This window comes from Hypanus sabinus, chromosome 5, assembly GCF_030144855.1.
Source record: "Hypanus sabinus isolate sHypSab1 chromosome 5, sHypSab1.hap1, whole genome shotgun sequence".
NCBI lineage: Eukaryota > Metazoa > Chordata > Chondrichthyes > Myliobatiformes > Dasyatidae > Hypanus > Hypanus sabinus.
This window is the reverse complement of record NC_082710.1, coordinates 53378944-53398378: the sequence shown is the minus strand read 5'-3', so window position 1 is coordinate 53398378 and position 19435 is coordinate 53378944. Positions and strand designations below refer to the sequence as shown.

General features: G+C 39.7%; 1 protein-coding gene across 1 annotated transcript in view; it reads right to left on the bottom strand.

Annotated features, from left to right (window-relative positions):
- The window catches only part of dmrt1 (doublesex and mab-3 related transcription factor 1), a 132588-nt gene that overhangs the window by 10142 nt on the left and 103011 nt on the right, over positions 1-19435 (bottom strand). Inside the window, exon 5 of the mRNA XM_059971162.1 lies at positions 8162-8306. Coding sequence (XP_059827145.1) covers positions 8162-8306 — 145 coding nt within the window. The remainder of the gene's footprint in view (positions 1-8161; positions 8307-19435) is intronic.

The window sequence follows — 19435 nt, the reverse complement described above, 5'->3', positions numbered from 1 at the left end:
CTGTACATAAGCAATTCTACAGATTACTTCTACAAGGTTCCACAGCCTGCTGTTGAGATCGTGTTAGATGGAACACCGAAATAGGCACTTTGCTCTTCCTTAAATAGTGGTGCGTAAGCACTTAAGCCCATCGTGATAAGATCAGTTTAAACACTTAATGCAGAAGATTATTTCCACTCATGAAGCCCAGAGACAGTAGGAGTGTGGATGGAGGTTTCCAAAATCTTTCATTGAAAATCAGTGAGAAACGACCTGATTTGTAGCCAGGAAAGTTCTCCCCGTATTTTTGACTAAATTCCTCCCTGAATCTGACCTTTTGCCCTCAACGTTTTCCTCTGCCAATAAAAAATCATGTTTGCTATGAAACATTTTCTGCTTTAGATAGGATAAAACGCGCACTTAACCTTCAAAAAAACGTTTTCGTAACTGAATTAGGCATAGATTTCCAAGTAATCGTAGACCAAGGTTGGAAAAGTAGATAGACCAGTAAGCATGCATTCTATAAGTCAGTGGTTTTAAGCACCAGGAATGGCTCTTTGTGCCGTTGACAGCTCAGTGAAAACTTGTACCATCTGGTTGCCAACATGACTTGCATTCTACAAGTTTTTTCCTGGTACATAGATTGTAGTGGCGAAGCACAAAACAGCTGTGGCATCAGAATTTTATTTCCAATACATAAATAGTGGAGCAGAGTAGTTAATTTCTATTTAAAAACTCATTTATCCAGCCTGTTTCACACTTCCAAACTGTCCAAAAAACATAGGGAAGTACCTACATCTGAATTAATATAGAAAACACAACAGTGCACTATAAGTTTATTTATAAAAGTGTGGATACTGATAGTAAACATACTTGGTGATTTAAAATAAATCAAAAACATTTTTTTCTCATTTCATAATTCCATTCTTGTTTGCATTTCAGTTTCTCCAAATGAATTTGCCTTCAATTTCATATTGTAATATTCTTGGTTCAGGTTATGCCTCTATAGGGCCAAACACAGGTATTTCAGACTACTCCCTCAGATGAGCTAATTGGCTGGCCGGAATAATTTGGGCTGAGGAGCCTATTACCCTGCTGTTTAGCTCTGACTCTCAATGGGTAAATCCTAAATTTGTTTCAGGAGATATGCAAAGTTTATATCAGCCTCAGCAGCTGCTTATTTGGAATGACAGGGTAGAGTATAAATATATGAGAAATGGTCTTTGAGGTCACAATGCCAAAGAACCAACAAGGAAAGAGGTCATTACTGTTCTAGCATTCTTTAATAAATTGTTAAGTAATGACCTGAGCTAAGGGGCTTTTAGGAAAAAATGATGATACAGAATTTTATATAAAATTGAAAATAGTTCACTTTGAAATCAGTCTTTATGTCCAGATGGTGCAAACAATCAAGGCACACGTTGACTGTTAAAATTAACACATTGGCATGGACTGATGATTGTTAAATGGACAGAAAATAGAGAAGACAAATAAACTGATCATTCTCAAGTTGGAAGGCTGTTAACAAAGGGATGCCACAGGGATCAATGCTGGCATCTGAGCGGATCACCATGAACATTAGGAATCAAATGAGGGCTCAAGTATTGTGTGGTAGTGTGCTGAGAAGCTTCACAGGACTGACTCAAATTAAATAAAGGGTGAGGTCATGACAGATGTATTATAGTGTAGAAAACTGTGACAACATTCATGTTAGAAAAAAAAACAGAAGTGTGATTATTTTTTTAAAGTGGTGACAAATTGAGTTTTGTCCTGCAGACATACTGCTATGTTCATGGGCAGCTACAGGCAGTAAGATAAAGAAAACATTGGTCTTTGTTGCAATGGAATTTGAGTACAAGAATTGTCATCTTCCTCCCATCTGGAATACATGTACAGGTTTAGTCTCTGATGTATTTGTGATGCAGGGGGGTTGCTATACGGAATCTTGCAATAGAGGGTTTGTCAAATAGGAGAGATTAGTCAGACAAGTTTGCGATGAGAAAGAAGTGTGATCTAACTAAAACATATAAAATTCTTATGCAGCTTGATACATTTCTGCTGACTAGGATGTCCAGAACCAAGTCTCAAAATAAAGCAAAAACCATTAAAATGTAAAGAAAGTCTTTGGAAGCCGTTGCCCATGAGGGTTGTTGAGGTTCACTTCCACAGCTGAATAAAGGCAGAATTTTTTTATTATTGAGGGAATTAAGGGATATGGTGTTATTGCAAGGAAATGGTAATGAGGTTAAAAAAATCACCCATGATCTTAATGAATGGTAAAGAGCAGGCATGATGGGCGAAAAGGTTTACTTCTACTTCCATTTCTTTCTTTCCCATACTGTTTTGCATTTCTAACTGCAATTTCCTGGACAATAGTCCACTGGCAAGTTGACGAATCGTGAATAGCGATGTATTGTCAGTTCATTGCTGGATGCTGTTGCCACAACAGCATTGTCTAATATCGTTAACGGGTTTTGGTCAAATAACTCCTCCTACTTTTCTATTATCAATGGAGAATGATAAATAAGGAACCCTTTCCCAGTTAGCAACTTCTTTCAAAATATAAACATGGTGAAGATTGAAGCAACATGCTGGCATAGTGGTTAACACAATACAGTACCAGTGACCCCGGTTCAATGCCTGCCGCTGCTGGTAAGGAATTTGTACACCCGTGACTGCGTGGGTTACCTCTGGGTGCTCCATTTTCCTCCGACAGTCCTAAGATCTACCAGCTGGTAGGATAATTGGTCATTGTAAACTGTTCCATGATTGGGCTGGGACTAAATTGGAGGATGACTGGGCGCATGGCTCAAATGTCATGTTGCATTTCAAGAAAAAAATCATTCAGTAATTCTTTTCTCAGTACGGTTAGTAAATATTAAATACAACATGCAATATCATTACTAGTATAAGATCATTCCAAAGTATATAAAGCTCAACACAAACTCTAAAATGCATGATAGCACTGTGCGACAATCACGTAAGAGCCAGTTCACAACTTCTTGTTAAACATTTCAGATGTCAGCAACAAAATGACAATGCTATAATTTTTGAGCTTATGGTGTCATTTGAGGTTATTCATCTAATTATCATTGTGTAATTATCTTGATTTAATTGCTTCAATTGATTATTTAGTTTTTAAATTATTTCAGTGATTTTTGTCGTGTTTAAGAATGATTGCAATGCTAGATACTGGAAATATTGTTCTGTCTCACTGTATTTTGAAAATTCATACATGCAAATTAAAACAAAATCCAATTCCAGATAATCTCCCTACAACCATAAATAAAACTTGATTTTAATTATTTTTTTCCAACCAAAGAAAACTGATCCCTCAGTATCTTCACACAGAAGGCTGTAATTTTCACATTTCTCAGAAAAGGCTTATTCCTAGTTAAACATTATTCCCAACAATTAACAATGCTTCATCAAGTTTCATATCATCCACTTGTTACAGGAGATTTACTTTCTGATCAAGTGAATAATTCATTCTTTTGCGCTTCCTTTGTCTTAAGAAGTATTGTTCTTTCTTTACAAAGTGTTTGAAACATGAAATGAAAGCACAATAAAGTACTGACCACCCGGATTGTTCAGAACATATTTTATTGATTTTAATAAGATACTCCAACAGACAGGCATAGTGTGAACACCCAACATCAGCTCCTACCGTGACTTCTCTACCATTCAGGCTTGTTACATAGAGCCACGACACACTCTTGCTGCAAACTGACAAGTGTGATGAAATGGTCTTTCTTAACTAAACTCGTAAACCACAGGGCAATAAAACTCAATCTTCTGTGAAATCCAATTAAGTCATTATCTGACTGATTGTATCTTTAATTGAAAACAGAAGTGACAGTAAATTTCTGTGATATATCAGGATCAATCGATACTACCATACAATTTGGTTTCAAGAAGTGATTTATAATGTCAGATCCATATAGGTAACTCAACATTATTCTCCCTAAAATCACTGGTGGATGAAATTAAGAGTAAGTGCATTTAATAAAAAAACCAAGATGGCCAAGTTATTGATTACAATGGATGTGATGAAATCAGAGAGATTTTTAATGCACAAAGCAAAGAAAATACAAGTAATTTCCTTTCTCTTCATTCAGCATCAAAAATACATCCGCCAAAAATTCACATCAAAAATTTTATTTGGCATTAAGTCAGTGGCTACTGTATATACACCCTCAATGCTTATAATCATGTTATCAGCGATATTCAATGCAATGATAAAAACCATACAACACAGAACCAAATTGTTCAAAAACACTTGGTAAAATGTATTAATGTAAACAACATCATCAAAAATGATTACTGCCTAGTAACAGTAAGGAAGGCATGATTTCTTCGAGGCATTTTATGAAAGGAAATCAGGATTGTTTATTTGAAATGACCGTAATTTTTTGTTTGAGGTTGAAGACATTTGCTGCAACTCTTCAGTTCAGTGAGGATGCAAAAGGCATGCACTGAATCAGCAGCCTCTTTTAAATACTGTCTAAATTCACCCTCTAAGTTAATAGAAAGGAAAATCAGCCAGTGTTTATAAATGGCAACTGTTTCGCTATTACCCTTCTGCAGTCTCACCAATGCTGCAAATGTTTTGCAAAAATCATGTGGATGAAGTGAGTTCTTTAATTACACTGCTCTGGTTAAAAGCTTATGAAAAGGAAATCAGAATCAATCTTTGGGCATGGGGAAGACCTCCTCTCAGTGCAATTGGCAAAAACAATTGCATGGACATTAGAAGGTTCAGTCTGCCAGATATTGAAGTATGCTTCTTCATAACACTTTCACATCAAACAGTGAATATGGAAAATCTTCCCACTGTCCACATTGTCACTAATAAAATGACAAGAAGGTACTTGTGCCATATTTCAACAGTTAAAACAGATCAAAAATTGTGAATGCATGGTTTAAGGCTTGCCAACTAGATGCAGCATTTTTCACCCTTTCAAAGAACATAGTCTGATCAAATTTATCCCTAAAAATCCATGCCTTAACTGTAACACTTCCACAAGTAAATAATGTTTAAGAAGTTTCTTCTACTTATAACAAGGTTTTCCACTCCCTATATATAAGAAACCAGTTCATACTCCATTTAGAGTTACCTCAATAAGCTAAAAATTATGAACCAGAGAAAGCAACACTCATACTACAAGTTTAGTATCAGTGATAATGCCTGGTTCCAGTGTCATGTCAGTGATAAACCTGTGTAGTGTTGATCAGGCATTAATTCTGGTGTGTTTCTGAATCAAATGGCTGGGGGAATACCTTCCTCCAGGAATCACTTGGCATATAATCTATATACAAAGTGATACCTCTTTGCCATGATACTTATACTGTAAATGCAAAAGTCATTGAACAGCTTTTAATGAATATTAATTACAAATACAGAATTACCATGAAAGCCTGCAGTTATTTAAGAAAACTAATTTTGCATTAATAATGCATATTAGGGGTATAGCAGAGCAGCAAGAGCCTACCACTCTATTAAGGTCGTCATTTTTGGAGTCAAGGACACTTCAAACTATATTTCTTTACTCTTCCAAATCTTCTTTAAAGTTAACCATTTCCATGCATGTGGAAAAAAAACTTTATAACTGAATCTATCGTATCTGTCATCAACAACACTCTAAGAGAATGCAAGGGCCTTTGAGGACTTTGTGCTGTGAAGTGTTTACTCTCAAAAATCAATTTTTAACCATCTTTACATATATGCAAATGAGAGAAAAAAATGTTCACAAGAAAGAATGTGCATGCATGTGTGGTTGAATTATCATAGAAGTATGTCTCCATGGAGGTTACTGCAATGGTGGGGATGCAGTGCAGGACACACTTCTCAAATAGAATTAAACCAGGAATTCATAGCACATGTGTCCAATATAGGCAAATGGGTTAAAGAGCACCATCCCATCATGTGATTCTCAATGCCAATGGTTGTTGGTCTTCTCGCACCTTGAGGCGAGTCAGGCAACAACCTTGCCATTTCTTTAGCATTTCTGTTTTTTCTGAGGCCAAGTTGCTAGCCCAGCACTCAACCCAGCATGGATGCAAAGCGTGCGAGGAACCAACTGGATTCGATCCCAGGACCATTCACCTCAAAGTCCAGCGTGGATGCCACACCACCACAGGCTGGCTAGATGGTGGTAATAAGTAATGGACAGAGGTTGCACAGTTCCAATCATGTTATTGACTTAATTTAGAAAAAACACTGTCTTAAATTTAAGGGGCTGAAAAATGGACTTCAATGGCATTTCCTTTTGGATCTGCTGTGACAAAACCCATCAGTTACATCTTTTCTACATTCTGGTGCAGAAGCTTTTCGCTCAATAAAATAACACACACATACACACACACAAAATAAATATAAAATTAATATACATTTAGCCAAGTGCAGACGACATATTAAAGTTGGAGTTTACAGATATCGGTTCACTATTAGAATGACTCACTATATGGTAAAACTGCAAATATTTTTAACTTTCACTTGCCACCCTAAACTTGTGTGTGCCAAAAGCCTGATGAGGGCATCGTTTCAATGCCTTCAGCATCTGCTTTTGACTGTGTCACAGTTATTATATGAAATACAATACTATGCATATTCAAATTATAGTACAAGCATTTTAGGTTGCATACAATTTTTTTAAGTACAGTTCTGACATTTTGAACTTTTCTGTAGTCCTATTTAATGATTATTCTGGGTTCAGGGAAGGGGAAAAAGACCACGTTGTAAAAATTCAGGATCTGCTTTTCAGAATGTACATGACGTTAGGGGAACTATGACTTAGAATTCTGTCTTTTGTAAATGTCCACATCTATATGATCAACACAATGTGAAATGTAAGTAAATGTTTCATGAAAAGAACATAATGTTTTATCACTGAAGAAGGTAATGTTGTGGCCATATTTTAGGATGCATATTTTACACTTTAATATGTTTGAAAGTTAAGTTATATCACAAATTAACTTAAGACACACAAAGCCAGATCACCAAATTGCTAGAGGAATTCAGAGGGTCAGGCAATATTATGAAGGGCCCACTGTGTTCTTCCAGCACTTTGCATGTTGCTCCAGATTCCAACATCTGCACATTTTTCTGTCAATGCAAAGCTAGACTTTTTAAAACTTTTTATCTCTAGTTTGAAGAATTTAATTCAAATACAAACAATTATGCCAAAAATATCCAATGTCCCAAGAATCAAGATTAGAACTATACAACTTTCATAACTGTTTGCGCAGCTGTTAGGTACTTATAACAGATAATTGGCTTTGTTTAAATAATAGGAAACATATTCATGTTTCTGCTCATTTTTACACCTAACTCAACATTCATTTATTTTATCGAAGATATAACGTGTTTGCTAAAATAGCAGGACATTCACATAAATATGCGACTACTATTACAAAAATGAACTTCAGGCCCAAGAACTCCTTAGGATAGAAAGCAGCAAATCGTAATATCGAACTTCAATTTTAGGAAATATCAAGATAAAAAACAGAATGGCTTGTAGCACAGATTGAGAGATGTGAATATCTACTTGGGTTTCAAACTCATTCATTTGTCTAATGCTTGATTCCCGAAGTTCCTTGATAAATCTTGATAAAATATCAGTAACATTAGTGATATGGTCTTGCTAATTGCACAATGATTTTTGTTTATCTTTTGTCAAAATTAATTTGTATTACCTTTGATTACAAAAGAAATGTATAGTTTGTGAGGCTGAGAAAAGCTTTTAGTCCTGGTCAAGAGAGAACATCATGCAATACAAAAGAGACAATAAATTTTCTGCACAGTTAATGAACTGGAGCGATAGTCCATTGGCCCAGAATGATCAAAGTTTTGAAAATCAGCCAATTATCAATTAGACAATCAAAGTGTACATATGATTCATAAAAATTTAGAAGTGGTAATTTGAAGTCAGTGTATGCAGCCTGGCAAATAATACAGCACAGGGTATTTTATATTTATTCTATCAAGTAATGTTTTCAGTCAGGGTGGCAAAAGGTTAGTACTGTAATTAATTGCTCTTGCATTACTTATTGAACTGTAGTTTTTGAAACTATCCAACAACAGTGTAAGAAATACAACAAAAACCTTTTCTTTTCTATTGCAGCGGAGAACTGGTTTCAAATGGTATGAGCCAGCAGTTTAAACATCACTGTCACTACTCACTCTGCATTCTCAATAATGGAATCGACAGAGAAGGTGCCAGAGTCGGCGACAGATTCACATTCTTGCTTAATACTTCCATTGCTGACAGGGGAACTGCTGGACAGAGAGATCAAACCTGAGTCCTGATTACTGGAAGGTGAAAATACTGTAATGAAAGAAAAACGGTGAAAACCTGGATTAATATTTTCCATGGCTCTAATAATTTGGAAGAACATTGCTTTATCCCACAATAACAAGTTACTTGTTAAACTGCAAATCAAGTGATTTGTGGCTTTGCAGTCAGCTAGCACAATCTATCCTTTCACAATTGGGATGTAGAATGCAGTCTGGCCCAGACAAATGGGGAAGAACATTTCCAAATACTATAAAGATCCACTGTGAAATAACCATGGTCTTTCCAGTCTGGGCAAGGGTAACAACGTAATGTCTAAACTAACTGAGCAATCCCACTCAGATGTACCACAGGATAACCAACAGTATGAAGCTGATGTGTAAGGAATTCTTTCATGCAGCTGATAATGGACTCGTGTCTAACAATAAGATGACTGTCAGAGGGGAATACACTAGTTCTAGAGCTGCCTGTGTAATATTTACCCTCAAAAGCTTGATGCTGACACTGATTGCCTTAGTGGCAAAAGTTCCACATTTCAATGCACTAACATCCTCTATCTTTATGAGAGCAATCAACAGTACCAAAGAGAAAGGCAAGGTAGTTTCAGGGGAGGAAACATCTAAGATTTAGTCACCCCATGAGAGTCGGCAGACTTAAACTGGATTCATTCATTCACTGTTGGGATCAACGTTGTTCCTATTCTGACAGAATCCCACTTCCTTTTCTATTGTAAAGTTTGGCATGGAGGCTGAATGAATTTTTGCCTGTTCACAAGTGAACAGAAAGATCACATTTTTTTTCTTTCGTTCAGGAAAAAAAAATGGGATTTGAAACTGGAATGAAAGCAAATTATCAAATGATGATTCTAAAATAATGAATGCCGTCTCCAAGAAAATTTAAATTATAGTATACGCCATGCTGCCTGCTATTTAGATAGCCTTACTCTTCAAAACATTTCAAATTATTTTTGTTTTCTTGTAATGTCATAAAGAAACAAATTTCATAACTAGTAACTCAGCCAAGTCATCATTCTAGTTCACTTTCACACCTCCCGACCCCACCTAGCCTTCACTATCCTGTCTGATTTTCACACCTTCACCTACTCTCTGTCCAATGCTCTGTTTTAACCACCCGTTTTCCTTACCCTGCTTTGGAGGTTGGCACCATTGATCAGCGTGAAAGGCCAGAATGAAGGAGGTCGAAAATGAGTCTGCAAAATACTGATCAAAAAGCTGAGTAGCACTCTGCTGAATCACACTAAACTGTACCCTCCTTTAAAACAAATCCAAAATACTTCCTATCCTTTTCTGCTTTCCTTTGTTTCTGAATGTTTTAAATTTTAGTTATGATTGTGGCATTGACAACCAGAGAATGGTACAGATATCTGGAGAACAGGAAACTAGAGATACTGGAATCTGAAGTAGCAAACGACCTGCTAGAGGAACCCAGCAGATCAGGCAGTATCTGTGGAGGGAAATTGATTCTTCATACTGGCCAGTGGCAATCTCCCAAGGATACATCATCCCTTCACAGACTATGAGAACTGAGAACACCCAGGATTAAAACATATTTCAGTAAAATGGTTACTCAGAACAATACAATGATTGGTAAAACTGCAGCAAAGTACAGTGTAAAACTTATCTTGCATACAGTTGATACAAATCAATTAATTACAACAGTGTATTGTGATAGTACAAGGTAAAACAATCACTGAATCAAGTGCAACAGCTAGAGAGCAGGTAGAAAGTAAGGTGCAAGGCCACAGCAAGGTAGAGTGGAGTCAAGTCCACCTTATGTATTTAGGGAACTGTTCAATAAACTTGTAACAATGGAATTGAAGCTGTCCTTGAGCCTGGTGCATGTGCTTCTGCCTGATGGGAGAAGGGAGAAGAGAATGTCCAGGGCAGGCGTTGTCTCTGATTATGCTGCCTGCTTTACTGAGGTAGCAAGAAGTGCAGACAACAGTCTATGGAGGGGAGGCTGGTTTCCATGATGTGCTGAGGTGCTTCCGCGGCTCCCTTGTGGCCACCAGCAGAGCGATAGCCCTACCAAGCCATGATGCATCCAGTTGGGATGTTTCTGATGGCGCATTGATAACAATTGGTAAGCTTCAAAGCACACATACCAAGTTTGTAGACATGTAGACCGCAAATCATCAGATACAGCAGAAACCAAACTGCTGGAGGAACCTGAAACACCGCCCTTTGCCTCCACAAATAGTACTTGACCCACTGAGTTCCTTCAGCAAATCTCTGCTTCAGGTTCCAGATACGAGCTATTCCTCTTTAAGGTGTATTGTTTGTAATTTGTTTGTAATCTGTTCAATAACTTTGCTAGTTTCATTCAATCCCCATGCACACTAAACTTTAATTATAAGTTATAAAGAAAGCTGGCACTGGAAATGGTGAGTATCCTACTATGGTACCAGATTCTCTTCTACAGTTGGACTTGGGTTTATTTGGGCAGAGCAGAGAACATGCTCTGTATCTGAAATGCAAATGTATCCCCCATGACAGCAACGAGAATAATCAGTTAAACAACAGAATTTGTTCATTAAATTGTGTCGCACTAATTCCCCTCACCTCTTTATACTGGGCATCTCCTCTCTACAATGATACATAGGAAGAGGGCATTTAGTATGAATTAGCATCAGCACAACGTCATGGCTGAAAGGCCTGTCCAGTCCTGTAAAATTCTGTGTTCTACTCTTCTGGTACAGGTCTTGAACTCAAACATCAACTGTCTTATTTCCCTCTAAAGATACTGCCTGAGCTACAATGCTCCTCCAGCAATTTATTTTACTCTTTAACTTCCAAGCCATTTAGCCCCTCTTCTCCATACTTTTTTGTTAAGGTTATGGTAAAGGCGTGACACTTCATAATACTTTAATCAGGATGAAGGTGATCAATAGATCAGCCAGTTGAAAAATGTAAGAATTGTAAATAATCGTTATGGTTTTGAATCCCACTAAACTGTAACCACAATGGCTTAGACCAATGGCCTGTAACAAGGGTTTTGCAGAGAAAATCCTAAACCTAATGCCATGTAGGCAAGACTGACTCTACAATGAGCTCTTTCCTACTGGTTATCTCCATTCATCAACTCCTTAATGCTAAGTACATTCCAGAACTAGAACACAGCAACCATCGCCTGACTTCCCATTTTCCCCCTCTCCTAGAAATGGCCCAAACCAGAAAACTACAAGCCTGAACAATATTCATTTAACAGATTCATAAGAATATATATAAAAAAAGTACTGAACAGTAATGTCAAAAAGAAATTAAAGTGACAATGATTTCCCTGATATTTAAGAAGGGTAAGCGCTGTTGCTGGTCCCTCAGCGCAAGGAGGATCTTTGCTTAGTAAAGTGACAGCAGCTGAGATGTCTAACAATTAGGTTGTGCCTGTTTTAGTAATGGCATGTTTTCTACTTTTGATTATTATCCCGGAATTCTTCCTGAATACTGAAGCACACAGGCACTGGAGGAGGCGGGTTTGGTGCTAGGAGCGATGTTCTGGTATATCTTGTGATTTCCATATTGTCTGGAAATATAAAGATTCTTCTTTTTTCTTTGTTTTGTTAACTAGCAGGAATGCTTCTTTGTTGCAAGAGAGTGCTGGAAGCTTGTTTGGGTTAAAATTTACTGATAACGAGAATTGTATTCCTTTGTAAACCAAATGGGGATTAATGTTGTTCTTTCTTCTGAGTCTGTAAGTGGTTGTTGACGGGCTTTTGGGCAGATCGGCGCGAGGGCGTTGAGAGAGAGGACGCAATGCTGTAAGCTGGGTGAGGAACGGACCACAAGCGGGTGTCCGAGGCCAGGAGGTACTCCGAGGAGGGGGGGATGAAGCTAGATGTGCTTGGTTGACCACTCAGAGGGTCCTGAGCTGCGAGTCGAGGAGTTCGGAGGGGATCGAACGGTGGCCAGAAGACTTCAGTAATTGAGCTCCGACGGTTGTGCATGAAGTGGTTTGGACTTTGATAAGTTTGGCGCCTTTTCTTTATTTTTTCTCTTCATATATACTGTATCGTTATTAATCACTTAGTTATAGTAACCTTTATAAATTGTACTCATTTAATTGCTTATGGTGTACTGTCTGTTTTTGGGCGAGGCGGGGACATCACACAGCATCCACACCAGCTGATTACCCAGTTTGGCGGGGCCAAAGGCTGCTCCCCCTAGACGAGAACGAGCTGAGCGAGCCTGAGGCGACCCAGGGGGTTACAATATATTTTAAAAATATTGGATAGGTATACAGACAGGAAAAGAATGGAGGGTTATGGGCTGAGTGCAGGTCGGTGGGACTAGGTGAGAGTAAGCGTTTGGCACGGACTAGAAGGGCCGAGATGGCCTGTTTCCGTGCTGTAGTTGTTATATGGTTATACACAAAGTGAAAAACGCTTGAGTACAGCCCTATGAAAAAGTGATACTTGTGTGAGTGCTGGCAGGAATCAGGACAAAGAGGAAGCCTGCAATAATGTTGATTGCAATCAAGCTGAAATGCTATTTTGTTCTCCCTCTGAAACACAGAACAATACAGCACAGCAACAGACTCTGTGGCGCATGATATTCCAAACTAATCAAGCTAATGGCATCTCTTTACATCTGCCTTCCCATGGTCCATATCTCTCCAATTGCTTGACATTCATGTGCCTAAGAACACTTATGTACCTCTATTGTGTCCTCCTCTTGCACCACCCCAGAAGCAACATTCCAGGCATGTACCACTTTGTGTATAGTGTACAGTACAGAAACGGGTCCTGCAGCTCACCCTCTCTGTTCAGATCTGTTATTCTGCCCATACCTGGACCATAGCCCTCCATACCCTCTCATTCTCACCGTAAACACATGCCAACTAGTATTAGACACTTCAACACTGGGGAAAGATACTGGCTATCCATAGATACTTCCCATGCTCTCCCTTATGCCTCTGCCACTTCAGAAGAAACAATCCAAATTTGCTCTCCTTATAAACTTGTCCTCTAATCTAGGCAGCATCCTGGTAAAAGTCTTCAACAGCTTCTGCAAAGTTTCCACATCCTTTCTATAATGCGGTGACGAGAAGTGAATGTAATACTCCGGTTGCAGCCTAACCACAATGTTCCACAGCGGCAGCGTTACATCCTGACTCTTGAACCCACAGCAAGGACAGCATACACCTTCTCGGCCACCCTATTAACTTGCGCAGCCATTCTCACTGAGCTATGGATACAGACCCCAAAACCTTCCTCTACATCAACACTGTCAAGGGTCCAGTCTTTAGCTATGTACCGTCCCTTTACATTCGATATCCCGAAGTGCAACACCACACATTTGGCCAGGGTTAAACTGCACCTGCCATTTCTCTGCCCACATCCGAAGCTGACCTGTATCCTTGGGCAAAGTTCTACATTATCCACAAAGCCACCAACCTTTGTGCCATCTGCAAACTTACTAATCCACCCATTCACATTTTCATCCAAGTCATTTATACACATCACAAAAAGCAGAGAGGTCCCACTGCAGATCCCTGTGGAACACCACTTGTCATGGACTTCCAGTCAGAGGAAAGCCCATTGACCATTACCCTCTGTCTTCTATGTCATGCCAATTCTGAGTCCAAACAGCCATGTCATTATGGATCCCAATCTTCTCAATCTTTTGCAGGAGCATACCCTGTTGAATGCCTTACTGAAATCCACTGTTCTACCTTCAAAGTTCAAATTAAATTTATTATCAAAGTACATATGCGTCACAATATAAAGCCCTGTGAATTGTCTTCTTTCAGGCATGCTCAGTAAATCCAAGAACCACAATAGAATCAATGAATGACTGCACCCAACAGTGACACGTGTGCAAGAGACAACAAGCTGTGCAAATACAAAAGAGAATAGTAAATAAACAAGCAAGCAGTGAATATCAAGAACATGAGATGAAGAGTCCTTGAAAGTGGATCCATAGGTTGTAGAAACAGTTCAGTTATGGAGCAAGTGAAGTCATCCCCACTGATTCAAGAGCCTGATAATTGAAGGGTAACAACGGTTCCTAAACTTGAGATTCCTGTACCTTCTTCCTGAAGGCAGCAACAAAAAGACAGCATGATCTGGTTGGTTGGTCGGGGGGAGGGTCTCTAACGATGGAAGCTGCTTTCCCACACCACCACTCCGTATAGATGTCCTCAATGGAAGGGAGGGCTTTATTTATTAAAAACCCATTGTGGGATTTTCCATTTCAGGGCATTGGTATTTCCATACCAGGCTGTGATGTAACCAGTCAATATACTCTCCACCACAGATTTATAGATGTCATCCCAAACCTTCGCTAATTTCTAAGGAGGCAGAAGTGCTGTCATACCTTCATCAATCAAGTAACCTTCATCACTTCCTCAAAAATCTCAATCAAGTTTGTAAGATATGACCTACCATGGACCACAACCCTCGACTGACGTTGGCTAACTTGCTGATTAGCTCTCAGCTTTTTTTGTTTTCATTTGTAACACCATACTGCTGCCTTTTGTGGATGAAGAACAATCACTGGGAGATAAATTTTAGTTTGCAAACCCTTTTCTCAAATTTCTTTACAAGTAATCCAGTCACCAAATTGGAAGTTGATTAATTTAATTTGTGCACTTGCCTGAAAAAGATATTGGATAGTCTGCACATAGAAATCTGGATCCTAAGCCTCACTGTATAAACCTGACTAAAAATGGATGGAGCTTGCATCTCAAGTACTTTAGCTAGCAGGACAGTACTTAAAGTGACTTTGCAAGTTACTAAAATACAACTACCAAACTTTTACCATTACTTTTCTGTAAAGTTGGAATAGCAGGAGTAAGTAGATGCCAGCATGGTCATGGTTCTTTCTGCACCATTATCTTGGGATCCTCCTCCCTATAGGATTTGTGGCGGCTAGAGATCATCAGCTCCAAGTTGTGAAGTCATGTAGCAATGGGACCCGGCAAAGTGCTTGCTTCAAACAATTGGGTCATATTGCTGAAACTGGCCTCAGGATCTCTCGAGCATTTTCAAAGTGCTACCCATGTAGTATAACAATCTGATGTATCTATTTCCACTGAGGCCAGGGGAGTAAAAAAACGGGAGGACATGGGTTAAGGGTGAACAGCAAAAAGTTTAAAGGGAACATTGGGGGGGGGGGCTTCTTCACACAGAGAGTGAAGAAGTGTGGAATGAGCTGCCAGATGAAGCAGTAAATGCAGGGTCACTTTTAAAATTTAAGAAAAACTTGGACAGGTACAAGAATGAGAGGGGTATGGAGGGATATGGTCCAGGTGCAGGTCAGTGGGACTAGGCAGAAAAATGGTTTGGCACAGCCAAGAAGGACCAAAAGGCCTGTTTCTGTGCTGTAATGTTCTATGGTATCAATTCTTTAGAAAGCACTTTCAAAGAAGCAAAACCAAGTATTTATTGCGAATGAATCATTTACCTCCCACTACCTTGCTATTACAGTGAGGTGACATTGAAGGAGGAGGGGGAAAATTACCTTAAACTGGAGAAAACAACATTCATGCTATCAGGCTGGAGGCTGTCCAGACAGAGTAGGAACTGTTGCTCCTCCAACTTGACAGAGGCCAGGTGTAGGTGAGTGTAGAGATCCATGGCTGTAGAGGAGGCCATGGATCGACATGTTGGAACAGGAATGAGGATTGGAAATAAAATGGTTGGCCATCTGGAAAACCTGCTTTTTGTGTTTGGAGTGAGGTGCTCGACAATCTACGTTAGGTCTTACCAATGAAAAGGTGCCACATTATTAAAGCAAAGGAAAACGTATTCCTAAACTTTCTTACCACAGCAGATAAATCAGCATGGTTCATTATCCCAGAATAAAGAAAACGTTTGATTTGGGGCACCACAGTAGCACAGCAGCATAACAGTATTACAACTCGGACGTCGGAGTTTGGGGTCCAATTCCAGCGCTCCTTCCCGGTTTCCTGCCGCAGTCCAAAGACGCACCCCTTGGTAGGTTAACTGGTCATTGTAAACTGTCCCATGATTAGACTAGGGTTAATTCGGCACGTTGCTAGGCAGTGTGGCTCAGAGGGCTGGGAGGGTCTGTTCCGTGCTTTACATCTAAATAAATAGATTTTGCTGTTGAGTCCTCAATCTCAAGAATTATTATTGAAGTAACAACTTAGCCGAACCACAATAATCTGACTTGATTCTAGAACCATGAGGTAGAGATGCTTGTCTGTGACATAGTGCTGGCAAAACAGTGCATAAGAGGAAGAAAAAGTGACACCGGCCCAGCCACAATAGTTGTGCACCATAATAACCTATCAGGTTACTGGCCACGGAAGATACATGAACCAATTGAAGGGTCCTTGACCCACCTGACCTTTACAAATAACAGCTGAGTTCAAATCCGCCCACACCTCATTTTCTTGCTGGGTGTGAATGTAATTACAGAGCAGCCACAGTGGTAATTTCTCTCCTCATTAACTTCCTGATTGGTTTCATCCTCAGGCTCCCATAAGGCTGCAGTCTGTCAACAATTGCAAGCAGCCAATCATTTAACGCTAATGTTTATGTAACTAAATGCAGAAGGATCTGGCAGTGTTGTCTGTACAAATGATAATAGCACTCAGGTATATTAAAGCCCTGGTGTTAATTTGGCTCGAGTTCACCAGGAGGAAATCTATGATGCAATTAGCAAAGTACACCAGCAGTGGAATGGTTTGCACTAACCTAAATCACCTCAGGCAATACAACACTTAGGTGTAAGTGTCAGTTTATTATGTTTGATTATCTGCATTCTACCATGCAATGTAAATTAGTGTCAAGGGACTCCCGGACAAAACTGAACAGTTTACAGGACTGATCCATTGTGTAATAGATAAAAGAGCTATTGAGTCCTTGCACATTTTTGTGCGTGTACAGACAAAACTACCTTTGTTGCTCTGTTTAGCATCAAAGTGCCTGGAGATAGACAAGCAGAGATACTTAAAAATACCGAGAAATAGTATCCCACTCATCCAGTAAATGATGATGATGCATCATTTTGGCAAGGTAACACAAATAATAAAAGCAACATTTCACAGACGTAAAAATGAGTACTCCTGAGCGTAATGGTCAAATAGCTTCCTATAGCTCATTCTTTGGGTTAAATTTGATGTCTTTCCATTTAGTTGATGAACTGCAATGTTATGACCCATTCTGCCTCACCCGGGCATGAGCTACCACCTTTAAGAAGCATTAGTCTATAGCGGTCGGTGCAGGATAGTGTGATTTCAGCCAAGGCTCACTGGAATTAATCATGCTGTTTAAAAAAAATTATGAGCTCCATATAAGTTCCAGAGAATTTAACGCAATGCACACAAAAAATGTTGGAGGAGCTCAGCAGGTCAGGCAGCATCTTTGGAAATGAACAGATAGTCAATGCTTATCCAGGCTGTGGCTTCTCGCCAGTGCAATCATGAAGAAGCTGGACTTCTGGAGGTGCTAACTTCTTAGCAATGCAGTTCAACATAATGAAAGATTTCACACGCATATTCAAGGAAGAGCACATCCTCTCCAACACCTTGCTTTAATAATCATGTTGGTTGATTTATTTCTCTTGGTTTCAGAGACGTTGCTCTGCAATTACAACACTGAGAGGCACACTGAACTAAGTTACACCTAAAGAGCACCCTGATATGACGGAGGACTTCTTTTACTTCACCAAGTTCATGATTTTATTGAACCATTTTGGAGAAGACTGCATGAAAGTCTTGTATTTTCTAAGGCTGACAGTCATTGAAAATAAAATAATTAGAAGAAAATACTTCACTATGGTGAATAGCTTCCTAGCAACTAATCCAGCAACAATAATGGCAATGGCCTACAAGTAGATAGTCAACTTGAAAGGTGATGACTCCATTGTCATTAGAAAATTGAAATACTTGCCCTACAAAAATCAAAATTGACATACTATGAGATAGTATTCATACATAGATTTATTAACAATATAATTTTATGAACAACTAGAACAGGCATTTTATCAAACAGCCACGGCAATTAATTTTGATCTTGATTTTTTTTCCATTATAGATTGGAGGAGTTAAAATCGTATCAGCCTTCAAAATAAAACTCTGCTATGCATCCTACAATCTCCTTGACCCACGTCCATCAGGAACGAGCGACAAGAGCATCAGGACTAGGAGTCCCAGACTGGGTAACAGCTCTTTCCCCCAGGCTGTGAGACTAATAACTGCACAGGCGGCACAGTAGCGTAGCGGTTAGATGGGGTGAAGCTAAGAGCTGTAAAGGTGATTGGCAAAAGGGATACAGAGCTGGAGAAAGTAAAGGGTCATGGGACGGGAGGCCTCAGGAGAAAGGGGGAGGGGGAGCTCCAGAGGGAGATGGAGAACAGGCAAAGTGATAAGCAGAGAGAGAGGGAAAAATTAAATAAATACGGGATGGGTTGAGAAGGGGAGGGGCATTAATGCAAGTTAGATAAGTCAATGTTCATGCCATCAGGTTGGAGACTACCCAGCCGGTATATAAGGTGTTGTTCCTCCAACCTGAGTGTGGCTTCATCTTGACTGTAGAGGAGGCCATGGATAGACATATCAGAATGGGAATGGGACGTGGAATTAAAATGTGTGGCCGCTGGGAGATCCTGCTTTCTCTGGCAGACAGAGCGTAGGTGTTCAGCGAAACGGTCTCACAGTCTGCGTCGGGTCTCAGCAATATATAAAAGGCCACACCGGGAGCACTGAACGCAGTATACCACACCAGCCGACTCATAGGTGAAGTGTCGCCTCACCTGGAAGGACTGTGTGGGGCCCTGAATGGTAGTGAGGGAGGAAGTGTAAGGGCAGGTGTAGCACTTGTTCTGCTTACAGGGATAAGTGCCAGGAGGGAAATTGGTGGGAAGGGATGGTGGGGACGAATGGACAAGGGAGTCACGTAGGGAGCAGACTGGGAGACCGTTTCGCTGAACACCTACGCTCTGCCAGAGAAAGCAGGATCTCTCAGTGGCCACACATTTTAATTCCACGTCCTATTCCCATTTTGATATGTCTATCCATGGCCTCCTCTACTGTCAAGATGAAACCACACTCAGGTTGGAGGAACGACACCTTATATACCGTCTGGGTAGCCTCCAACCTGATGGCATGAACATTGACTTCTCTAACTTCCGTTAATGCCCCTCCTCCCCTTCTCAACCCATCCCTGATTTATT